Source organism: Haliaeetus albicilla, chromosome 13, assembly GCF_947461875.1.
Source record: "Haliaeetus albicilla chromosome 13, bHalAlb1.1, whole genome shotgun sequence".
Classification (NCBI taxonomy): Eukaryota; Metazoa; Chordata; class Aves; order Accipitriformes; family Accipitridae; genus Haliaeetus; species Haliaeetus albicilla.
In genome coordinates, this window is record NC_091495.1 from 1,642,668 (window position 1) to 1,654,658 (window position 11,991).

At 47.2% G+C, this 11,991-nt stretch overlaps 1 protein-coding gene across 1 annotated transcript; it reads right to left on the minus strand.

The window, feature by feature from the left end:
- Positions 1 to 5,239: 5,239 nt before the first annotated feature.
- Positions 5,240 to 11,426, minus strand: CST7 (cystatin F). Its single transcript, XM_009920103.2, has 4 exons — positions 11,262 to 11,426; positions 6,707 to 6,879; positions 6,289 to 6,405; positions 5,240 to 5,806 (listed from the first exon to the last, which is right to left on the minus strand). The coding sequence occupies exons 1-4, from the start codon at positions 11,335 to 11,337 to the stop codon at positions 5,729 to 5,731; spliced, it is 444 nt and encodes a 147-aa protein (XP_009918405.1). The 5' UTR covers positions 11,338 to 11,426; the 3' UTR covers positions 5,240 to 5,728.
- Between the last annotated feature and the right edge of the window lie 565 nt (positions 11,427 to 11,991).

Sequence of the window (11,991 nt, forward strand, 5' to 3'; positions counted from 1 at the left end):
ACTGAGCGCAGGAGGTGAATTCTGGGAGTAGAGTTCAGAGACAAGCAGAAATTTGTGCCCATAAAAATCTTTATAGTTTCTGATGTCTCGCCCTGCCTGTTGTGTCTGCCCTGGCCAATAGAAATTTTTCATTGTTCTTGTCTGTGCTTTGTTGGAAAGTAGCTGAATAGCTGTCAGTCTGAATGAGTTTGTCTAAAGGTTAAGCCTTTGGACAGAGTGTTCAGTTCTTCTCAATTTAATTTCTCAGAATGAATAAAGCCCATCTGTCCAGCCTCTACAAATAGAGAGTTCACTGGGTACAGGTCCAGTCAGTCAGCAGTTCCCTTAAAAAAAACAACCAAACAAAAAAATCCAACAACCCCCCCCCCCCCCAAAAAACCCCCAAACCCCAAACAAAAAAAAAAAAACAAAACCCAAACCACCGAAGTCTGTAAAGCACCAGATGCAAAGTGTGGTAGGTGACACAATATCATTCTAAGCAACAAACTTTGCATGGTGACAGGCTGCTTAACCAGGCCATTGGTATTTCATTTGTCATAAGAACCTTAACATTTCATTTTAGCTGGAGCTTTATAGACATAAATATGGGTCAGTCTTTTCCTCAGAAGGAGGTGATCTGGCTATCTCCCGTGTTTTGATAGTGACCTGAAACTTGTCTGCAAGGTTTTTCAGCACTGTGCTTGGCCCTGCAAGAGTGGAGTGGTGGCGTGTGAGGCACCAAGGTCTAGGAGAAAGTCAGTATACTTGACGCTTCCAGGTGAGAGAGATGTCTGCCCCAAAACTGCTGATGCCTCCATGGCTACTACAATTGAAAGGAGGCCAATTACTGTCATGATGGCTGCAACATTGGTGGGGGCCCAGGGTGGAACTGCAGCACCAGGCAGAGGTGCCATTTTGCGGTTTAAAGATCTTATGACATGGATCTGAATGCAGGGTGTGCGTATCTCCAGTCCAAGGATACCCAAAGTCTGCAGAGGCTGAAAGGAGTGCCCTTCCTGAGCTCAGACGGTGTTGGTTCCCATTCCTGGTGCAGTGCTGGATCCTGATAGTCCAACCTTTGTATGCAGAAGTGGGGTGGTCTGCTGTAGAACCCAGATGAAACAGGTTGACTGACATACAGCTCTTTAATTACTCAGCATAAGGGGTGCTTAAGAACAGTATTTTCATAGAAGCTCAGGTGCATTTAATCTGACAGTTGCTCAGATGCAGTCCTCCCAGAGTAACGCAGCAGCATTAAAATGCCTATGGAATGAACAAACTGGCATAAATTCCTCTTGGTGCTCCTGTGAAGACTGCTTCTACAGGCTCGTTCCACTTCCACAGAAGCGTGAGTCAATGGCATGTTACGGTTTCAGATGGATGGTGGCACATCTGCCTTGAGCAACAGGGAAAGGTGGAACAAGTCAGGCTTGGGAAAAAAAAAAAAAAAAAAGCTATGTCTTCTCTGTTGATGGTATCAGTGCAGGAACATGACACCTTTGCAGCTCTGGCTCTTCTCTAGTGTGGCCACATCTCCCCACTGGAGGAAGCAGGAGCATTTACAGCAGTACCCAAAGATCTTGTCAGGGCAAGATTGTGTTTTGGTGGCAGGAGAAAGGGGCTGTGGTTCCCTATGAAGGGAGGAAACCCTCTCTGCACAACTCCCAGAAGAGCCTGAGGGTGCTTTCTGTGTCTTACCCAAGCTTCTTATGGGACAGACTGAGAGAACAGTGCCCTGTCTCCTGCAGGGCTTGGGGAAATCTTTGCTTTAACATAGAGCCCTGCAGTAAAACAGCCTGAGGAAAAGGAACTGAGCTGGAGTACACCACTGCTGTGCATTTTAAAGATATGTTTTGTTTTGCCTTGTTGGTGGAACAGATGCTTCTGCAGGGCACAACTATCAAGAAGATTTTGCTGAAGCCCTTTAAAATGCTACTCCACAGCTAACTGCTCTGTCCCTTTTCTGGAGCCGACTTCTCCTGTAGCAGAGATGCTGGAAGATAGCCCCTGACACTTTTATGCAAAGGTTGGTATCTCAGTGCAAACAGCTGATGAAAGTGATTGCAAAGCCTTGACTTAAATCCGATTCCTTTAAATCTGAGTCTGCTTTGTGGCAGTAACCTTTCCACGTGAGATAATGACCTCCTAAGCTTCTGGGTCTGTCTGCTCAGTGATCACAGCAGAGATCTGACGATGCTGACACTTGGACCTTGTCATCTAGCTTGCTTGGAAAACAGTGCTGTAAAAGAGTAAGCACATGGGGCAGCTCATTTTTGCTGCTTTGAGGTAGGGAGTGAAAAATTTAGCAGTAAGTGATTGTAGTTACATACGTTTGGGTTTTTTTTTTGTTCCCCCCCCCCCTCCCAGCCAGCAGAAGTAATGTCTCCTTATCTGGCTGCTGCCAGTTAAAACTTGTCTTGGTTCTGTACAGCTGTATGCATAACTCCCCCAGCTGTCAGTGGGTCCTGGAAGTCAGTTAAGTTGTGAAATTGGGTACAGCTGGTACAAAAAGGCCTTCCAGGTCTTTAATGTGGAGCTGCTGATGTGAAGAGAATGCAAAGTGGAAAGTCTGTCAGTCAGCAATGCTTTATATTTTGGTGGCAGGCAGTTTGTTTCCTATGCAATTTAAAAAGTGGGAGTGTGAGAGGAAATATTTGCATAGCAAAGCTTTTGAGCAAATGCAGATCTCGGTGTGAGGATTACTAGGCACTGTGAAGCTCTGATGAAACTCGGGCTAGCTTGGTTCAGGTAGCGCTGTGTGCATGGAGGTCGTCTCAGTGTGCAGCCAGTCCCTCCATGTGGCAGACTGTTAGGGAACTCTTGTTCAGAGGAGGCTAAGTATCCTTATAAATGTGTGAGCCACAGAAGTATGTCATACACCAAGCCAGTGCTTCCAGCATACTGGAGAGAGATCGAAGTTGAAGGAAGCCACTGCTTCAGCTTGTTTGCTGGAGGTACGGGTTCACTCCTGCAGGAACCCATACCTCTGAAGCACCAGCTTTGGTTGCGCCAGAAGCTCTTAATGTCACTGCTGAGATTGTTCCTTTTTCTCCAGCGTCTGGGGCTGGCAGGAACAACTTGTCCTTCTCTCCTTATGCCCTAAACCTTTACTAGAAATATTTATTTTTATTTAATTGCCTTTGTAGCCTGGAGTAGATGTCAGAGCCTCAGCAAGCTCTGCAAGGGTATGAACTCCCTGAAGCGAATTGGTGAACACTTAACCTTGCTGTAAATTCTAGAAAAGATGCAGAGGGCAGAGATGTTGGCTTTTTGACTGCTGTATGTCTCGTGATTAAATGGTACTTAGCTGCAGTTCCTTATTTCAGTGCTAGCAGTGTCTTCCTGATGCAAGACTTTAATTGCCCAAATCCTTCCCGAGCCAAGTGCTCTGGAGTGGTACAAAGTCCTCAGTTGACTTTATCTCTGCTCCTTTCTTTAGTGCTCATGATAATTCTGTTATCTACCTGGGGGGATGATGGATGCTGCCATTCCAGGGTGCCTTTCTTACTGTGATCTTACAGTAAACACTTTGCAGCTGTAAACATAAGGCTAATGTGTCTTTCTCAGAAGGCGCTTGTCTCCTTTCCCCACTGTATTGGCTGCAATCAGCTCATCTGCGTTGCAGTAAATGCTGGCAACAGTTTTATGTATCCTGTTTGGATAGAGAGGTCTGAACAATCTTGCTGCATTTTCCTTGAGAAAGCAGCAAGAGCATGTTGGGTTTGTCAGACTGCATGACACCAGGTTCACCTGGCTTTATCTTTTGTTTCTTTGACAAATGGGGAATTGACTTGGTGAGGAGATGGAGATGAAGCCCTTTATGCCAGGGGCTTGAAGGGTCACACGTGGGAGACCGCTCTGTCGTGTGTTTACTGCCTGCATGAATCCCTGGACAGAATTAAGGTAATTTTGTGCTGCCTTCTCACCCCTGCTGCGGCATGTGGATAGGCTGATGACATCTGTTACTGAGCACCAGGCTGTCGTGCTGGCTGAAGGAAGAAACGTGGATCTGTCTGGCGTGTTCTGGGCCCAGGCTGGCTGGAGCTGATAGCCTGGCTGTAAGCCCTTGGCATCGTGTGAAACACATGGCTGAAGTGGAAGAGGGACTGAGACCATTGCTAACCCCTTTGAGATTCGGAGAGCAGCTCCTCCTGGCTTCTCTTGCCCTCTTATAAACTTAGCTGAGGCTTGGCTTTCCTGCTTTGTGGACAACTCGAGCCACCATACTTGGCTTTCTTTTTCTTGTCTTTGGTATCAGGCTGTCAATGGTGGCTTGTGTGATGGATGAATGTAGCACCATGCTACATCCATTCATGGCCCTTCTGGAGGTTTCTTTTGAGCACTTCTTTTTTTTCCAGCTAAGAGACAGCTGTCCCCAAAGACAAGATGCAGCACAGCTGGCTCTCCAGCACTGGATGCTGAATTTGAGCTGCTGCTGGGCCACCTGCCCATCACAAGTGATGTTTCTGAAGCAGAAGTTGAGACTTGCCCAGCCTGCAAAGGTTTGCTTTAGGATTACTTGGAGCAGAGACCTCGGCTCTGCTGTTAATAGATATATCTGTCTTAAGATCCCTGAACTTTGGCCTGGGCCCCTTTACTGGCCTTTCTTGACTGAATGGTTGTTATAAAGGCTGAAAGTGGGGGTGTCACTGCTAATAGGTGTTGCAATATTGCTGCAGAAAGGCAACAACTATCAGAAGAAAAGGGGTGTTTGTGGAAAGAAAGTGTTCATAGCTTAGGTCAGCGCCCTGTCCATTTTTAAGTGCTGGTCTGTGTATGACTGAACATGGGCCCAGACTTTATTGCTGTTTTAAGGGAGCAGTTACCCAAATCCTCCCAAATATAAGAGCTTTAGTCCAGTGTAAGCAATAATCTGCCCATGCATGAAGAGTGAAGCCTGAAGGAATGGTAGATGCCCACCTAGAGATGACTGTCATTCTACTAAGCTTGAATATAAGCTGTGGTCAGCCAGAAATTTAATGTCTTACATTAACCTGAATGAAACTGCATTGTTTAACCTCAGCAAAAATATGCTTTGGGAATACGATTGGGTTTATTTGTCTCGGCATTTGCAATGATGCCCTTTCATAGTATAGATTAGCTTTTGACTAAAGTAGAAGCACTAGTTAGAGTGTGTCATTTCTGGGCTGTGGGTGTGTTTCAAGACAGCCTTATCCATACTTTTGTGTTGAAGAAAACAACTCATGCGTTCCTGACAGGTCTAATCTTTTCTCTAGCACTGGAGACTCTTAAGACTGGGTTGGTTTTGGGTTTTTTTTTGGGGGGGTATCCCCAGGCAAACCAACCCATTGTTGTAAAGCTTTCCTCAGCGTTGTAGCCACGTGTGCTGTGGTTTTAGACTTGTTTACATTATAGCTGCATGAAGATTCATCACAGAATAAAGCAAGTCCAACAGAGCTTCCTGGGTGTGTTGACACTGCTTGGAAATTCAGCTGGAGCATAGATGGCTCTCTACTAAATGAATGACAACATGCTCTCATCTGCAGTTTAGTTTTGGAAAAACAGATACACAACTGGCTAGCAATAAATTCAGTCGAGGCAGGTCTTTTCTTTGTCACTTTTGAGCATCTTTCTCAGGGAGGAAAACAACCGTGTACTTTGAGAGAAAAGCTCCGTGGCGATTCTGTACAGCCATTCTTCACTTCAGTTTTGGCCTCAACAGTCCAGGCAAGGAAAAACTCATGGTGGTAGATCCCTTGTAAGTCAGGCTCTCATGGGGAAAGGTGACTCAGTGACAGCGAGCAACGAGGACATATGCTTTATGTAACCAAGGCGTTATCCAGACCTCAAAATAGCATCTCAGCATCTGCAAATAAAAGGGGAATTGGTGACAAAGTTCAGGTGGCTGCTGGTTGGTCTCAGCATTGTGGGCCATGATGGGGCAGGAGAGAACAGCACCTCTTTGCCCCCTTTATCCTAGGAAAAGTACTATTTGCTAAGTAATCACACCTTAGCGGGAAAGCCTGTGTAAGGATTTTCCCCTGCCCAGGAAATCTCGCTATTTAGCATCTACTCTATTTCTGCATGCTTTCACTCAAGTTACCCAGCAATATGGGCTAGATGGCTGTGTCTGGTTCAACTCCTTGCAGACAGGAGCTGGCCCTGGATGCACGAGAGGTACGATGCTGCTTATACTGATAACCCTGCCTCACCCCAGCTGGTTCTGCACAGGGGAGACTCGTACATCTACGGGGACATGGCAGAGCTGGTCTGAAGGTGACTATACAGCTAGAGATGGCCAAGAATCACCTGCAGTTATTCGGTACCACAAAGGAATTGGACACATACCTGTTGCAGGGGTTTTTTCCTCTGGAAGTGACAGCTGTCGAGGCTGGAGTGCTCCCTCTTCTCACACACGGTGCGTCCAATTTCCACGTGGAGCATGTATTTCAGCCCTCTGACAATCTAGAGAAAGTAGTTTCCTCCTTTAAAGGAAGGGCAGGGGAAAGGGATGCCAAAATTTTGGCTAGGAATCAAGTGCCGCATCTGTGAATTGTGTGTGGCATTGTGGATTAAAGTGTTTTGTGTTGAATTACTGGTGGGGATCGGGGGGGGGGGGAAATGGGATAGAGGAACATGTGCTGTTTATTTTTAGGCATGCACAGCAGTCCTGAGGAGGATCAGGGCTCACACATCTTGGGTGCTTGGTAGGATGGTCAATTGGTAAACAGTTTGGAGGACCACCAGAAGTCTGGTCTCTACTTACCTGTACCATGGCTTTGTTTATTTGCGATTCCTTAAACAGAAAGAGGTCATTGGAACTGTTGTTGTATCTGTAAACCCCAAAGCGAGCTGCCTTGCGAACACCAGGGTTGTCGGTGTTCATTGGGACAGGGGAGCCAGGTTTCATGGTCGAATGAGGTGGTGGGACATACGTAGCTGAAACAATACAAAACACGAATGCAAAACACATCGGGTGCCTGAAATGGTGTGAGCTTCAGCCCTCTGAACCAGTGCTAAACTTTCTTAGTTGTTCAATGTACTTGTGCTTCAGAAGGGCTCTGCTCGCATCCATTACAAAGTAATTTTCCTTTATATGTTTGAAATGGTGAAACAATGCTGTGGAATGAAGTGACATAAAAAGACGTTGCTAGAAGTGGTAGCAGAGTTCAAACTGACTTAGAAGAAGCCAGGGTACCATGAATATTATTTAGAACGTCTCTGGTATGACTGCTGTCTCGTAGAAGGCCCAACTTTGAATCTAGTTATAAAGCTAGATCGTGTTGCTCAGAGTACAGTATAATTTTGATAACATATCAAACACTGGCTGGCAGAGTCCTGCTGTTCTTAGTTGGCATGCCAAGTTTAACTTGCAGATGTAAATCTCTCCCACCCTCCTTAATCCTTTGATGGCATCTTGAGGTTTTTATTTTAGGGGTATTTAGGTGGTGATAAAGGTGAGGGGAAGATACCTTCCTTCTACATGCTGACAAAGGAGAGTGTGTCCCTGTTCTCCAGCTGGGCAGGGAAGGGCCTGGGGCAGAACTTGGACTAGCTCCCCACCGTCCTGCAGAACGCGCTGCTTTGGCTGCTGAAGTGCTGTTGCCCTGACCCAAATGCCAAGGACCATCTTATTAGTACAGCCCTGAAGTGGAGGAGCAAGGTGTGTAGGAAATGCAGATTGGGGGGGGGGGGAACACGACGGGGGACACCCATGAGCTTTCAAGTTTGAGCACTTCTTTCCACACAGCCCTTATTACTGTATATTCTTAATTGGTTATGTAGCTATGCTTGGGTTTTTTTCAATAATTTAAAAGAAGCTTGAAGCTTACAGTTGATGCCATTATTTCTCCCCCTTTTACATTTGCCTTCATCTCCATTTTCCCACTTCTGAAATACAAACAAGAGGAGAAAAATCCTCAACCTGTGCAAGTTACTGTGCAGCCACTGCTGATGCCAAGACCTGCCAATGCAGGAGGTGGCCCCTGGAGTTCACGCTGTGTGTGTGTGTGTGTAGGCAGTGAGCCTGCGTGTGCAGGTGCACACAAATGTGCACACAGAGCTTGTACTGAATTTGCTGTGAAAGTCAAGCTTTTTATCACCTCCAGCTTTTTTTTCACAGCTAGACCTCTCGCTAACACCCAAGCACAGAGCATAGACTGTGTATTTAAGCCTGTTTGTACTGAGAAGCCTGAGTAGAAGAGGGAGGGGCAACCTGGTGATTCAGAGTATTTTTTAAAAAAACCCAAACCCAGCATTACATGCCATCATCAGCATAGAAGGCTGCAAAAATTCAGCTTTCAGGTTGCTTATGTATGTCCTAGTTACACTATCACATCCTCCCCTGCAGGTGGTAATTGCTGCACCCCCTTGTAACACTGCGCGGGGATTCAAGCGTTGACCCGCAAAGGAGAGACTCGATTCCACATCCCTCCTCAACCCAAGAATGTCCAAATTCACATCTCTCCCAGGCTGATACCCCAGCTGCCTTAATGACCCCCATGTTTTCTTGCAGGTGGGAGCCAAGAGACCGAGACCATGGGTCTGAGAGGAGCGGATATTCTGCAAGTGGCTTTGTGTCTGGTGTGAGGGTGACAAACTTTCGTGTCCCACATCTCTGATCTATGCTGAGACTGGGTGTGCAGCCAGTGCTGAGCAACCTGGCAGTGTTTTTTCGCTTAACAGCCCAGAATCCACTTGTAGGGCCTGAGACTATTATCTATGGGATTATATTTTCCCCATTGTAGCAAGGGTGAGTGGGATTCAAGACTCGCAGAAACTCATGACCACGCAGCCTAGGACTGAAGGTATTTGTCGGGCAGCACATCTTACCCAGTGCTCAGCTCCAGGGTAAGACTTTCCAAAGCATCTGTTTGTCCTCTGAACAGGGACTCTGCCTGGGGCATGAGGTGGTGGGACCCACAGGTGATTCAAGAAGGCTATTCAGGACCTGCCTGAAGTCAGAAAGGAAGCTTGGGGCAGAGCAGGACCTTGGTTTGGGCCTTGCCCATAAGACCAGCTGTCCTCTTCCTCAGGGATGCCATGCTTTTTCCTGCATCATCAATACCAACCCAAGAGCTTATAGAAACCAGCTTTTTCCCGAGCTCATCTAGCAACTAAGGCTGCCAGGCTGAGAGCAGGTCCCTGGCTTGGGCTCTTCTGGCTGCTCTCCAGGACCCTGCTTGAATTTATGCTCTTATGCCTGTTGGAAAGTCAGACGTGGCAGTGGTGGGGGTGTTGAGAGCAGATACTGTCCCTTGTAGTAGGAAGAGATAACCTCAGGCTTTTTCAGTCTTAGCACAGGGTCCCTTTTCAGCATAATAGCCCTCAACGCATCTTGAGTCGTGGTGACATCTTTTTTTAGGCGTGGGCTGGCAGGGTGAGTGAGGCTGGCTGAAGTCACACTGTGTGTATGGGAAGAAAACTTTGAAATGTGTTACTTTGGATTCTGACTCTTGCTTTGAGTGTCCTTGTTCCTGACTCTAGTGCCTGGTAGATCCAGCACTGTCACACATGGCAAGACCTCCGAGATGCTCATCTGGAGAGGTGGTCTCACAGTCTAGTAAGCTGGACCACATGTTGTAGACAAGTAGCAGGCTTGTAATACACCATGCGTTGGAGATGGGTGGTAGGCTACTATATTTTTGCCTAAGCTTTCAGCAAGGGCTACCACGCATTTCGCCTCCTTCCCCACTGTAACTTGGTGTTAAGAATGACTCGTACCAGAACAAAGTGGGTATAAAATCTCCCGAGGCCTTGTGGGAGAACTCTACCCCCATTTTTCTCTGGTGACACAGATTCCCTAAGGCTAGGATTTGTTTTTCTTTAGGTGCTTTGATTCTCGTTCAAGGTGGTCGCTGCATGGCACGCAACGCTGGTCTGAAATCACTTTTGCTGTTTGGAATAGTTTGCACCACTCTGTTTCCAAAACCCAGAAACTCTCTGGTCTGAGGCACCTGTAGTTCTGATTTTCTGTACTGCAACCTTTCCTGACAGCTTCTTCCCTAGCTTGGCCCTTGATGGCTATTACCTTAAAAAGTTGAATGTGTTTAAGGTGATGGTCCTGCACCAGGAGCAAAGCAGAATAGCCCAGAGGGTCAGATAACAGTGCAGGGCTGCAGACATACCAGTACTGGTGAAATACTTGTTGTCCAGGCCAGGGTGAGAGCAGAGGCACTGCATGGCTTGGCCAGGCATCTGCAATACTCAGAGGCCCGGAGGATTTGATCTCACGATCTGGGAAAACGGCTCTTGCTGCTCTACAGGGAGATGCTTAGGGCCAGAGCATTTGTATTTCAGACCCCATCCTTGCTTCTGGGTTTGGGAATGTGAAGAGAGAGGGGGAAAAACCTGGCCCCACTCCTTCTGTTGGACGGTAGTAGGGTAGACTCTTTTCTTGCTCTGAGTTAACAGGCAACTGCCTGTTATTAAGCAAGAAAGGGCTGTTCTTGCAGAGATGAGTTGAATGTTGTATTAAGAGGTGTTCTTTTGTGCTTTTCTCATTAAGGAATAATTTGGGGGCCCTGTTCCTGCAGTACAAGAGAGCAATCCTGTGGATGCTCTCTCCCAGCCTGCAGTGAAGGAAATAGGCTGACTGCAACAGGTTGGTTTTTTTTTCTGTTCTTTGTTCTTTTTTTCCCCATGAGGTACTTTCAAAACCTCCTCCCCATTACTAGGAGCAAGGCTAGGCTTTATCTTTACGTTGAAGACACAGCAGAGTTCCTGCATGCCTTTGCAACCCCCAAAGGAAACCACAGGCGAAACAAAAAGCTACTGGCTAACCAAACACCATCCCTGAGTGCATTAGTACTTTCTGTGCACGGGAGCCAAAGTAAAACTGAAGTAGAACTAAAACCTTCAGAGAGAAAACACTCCTGTCTGCAGCTCCCATTCTAAAGATTTAAGGCCAGCTGCAATCAAGAGAGTTTCCTTGCTCAGCAAAGGAAAAAAAATGATGCGGAGTAATGTTTCATTAAAGTCAGCTAATCGGCCCTCAAGTGCCCATCTGTACTTAGCAGTCAAATTGTTACCCACAATCTTTAGATTTAATAATCAAGGTCACGCAGAGTTTAAACACTGACAAATAAGTTAAAACTGTAAGTTGACTTTAAAATCCTTAGATGATGTCCCTGAATAACGTGGTTTGCTGCAAGGGGAGAAAGTCTTTTAAGCAGTTGGATTTTCAGCTGCAGCCTGAACCCTGCAGCGCTGAGCCAGCATAGGCAGCAGGTGGAGAAGGGCTGTTACTTACCGGTGCATTAGAAAGCAGCACTTACGGGACCTAAAGCGTAAGGAAAACAGAAATTACTTTCCACTCTTACCGCCTGAAGTCCCGGTGAAGCTCCAGAGTACTAAACAGCAAAGCGTGGCGAAGCTGCAGGCGAAGTTCGCTGCCATCTCCACCGCTTCAGAAGAGGAGCCCGCCAGCAAAAGGAGCGACCGCCCTGCTTCCTGCAAGGGAAGATGTGCCTCTTTGAGTGCTCTTATTGGCTGGGAGAAAAGAAAAAAAATCACCCTAAAACCCCCGGAATCATCGCAGCTCTGATGCAGACCGTCTCCTGCTGATGATCACGTACCTCAAAGTCCAGCCACAAAGCTCTGGCTCGGTGATCGCAGCACCGGTCGTGCATCAGACAGGAGGGGACTTTTGCTTCGTGATCCTCAGGGGTTGTGCAGAAGCGTGGGCAGATACGTGTGACGTGACACCGCGAAGCGGTGTGGGGGTGAGGAGAGCAACGGTCATGTGCTTTAAGGTTCACGGGGAAACTTAATCCCTGAGAAATGGGCGGTGAGCCCTGGGGATGCGGTTCTTGACTTGTATCTGGGTGTCTGCGTGGGGAGAAGCCTGACGGAGAAGATGGGGTCCAGTGTTTTGCTTCCCCTGAAGTGGAGATGTGGGGTTTGGGTGAGGGAGACAAGGAAGTTTTAGGGGTATCTACCCGAGGGGGCTGTGTGGAGCAGAGCCGGTAGGAAGAGGATTTTGGTTTCGGTGGCAGAGGAGAACGCTCTGCCCCACATTTACAAAAGGTGTTTTGACAACAGGTGAGGGCT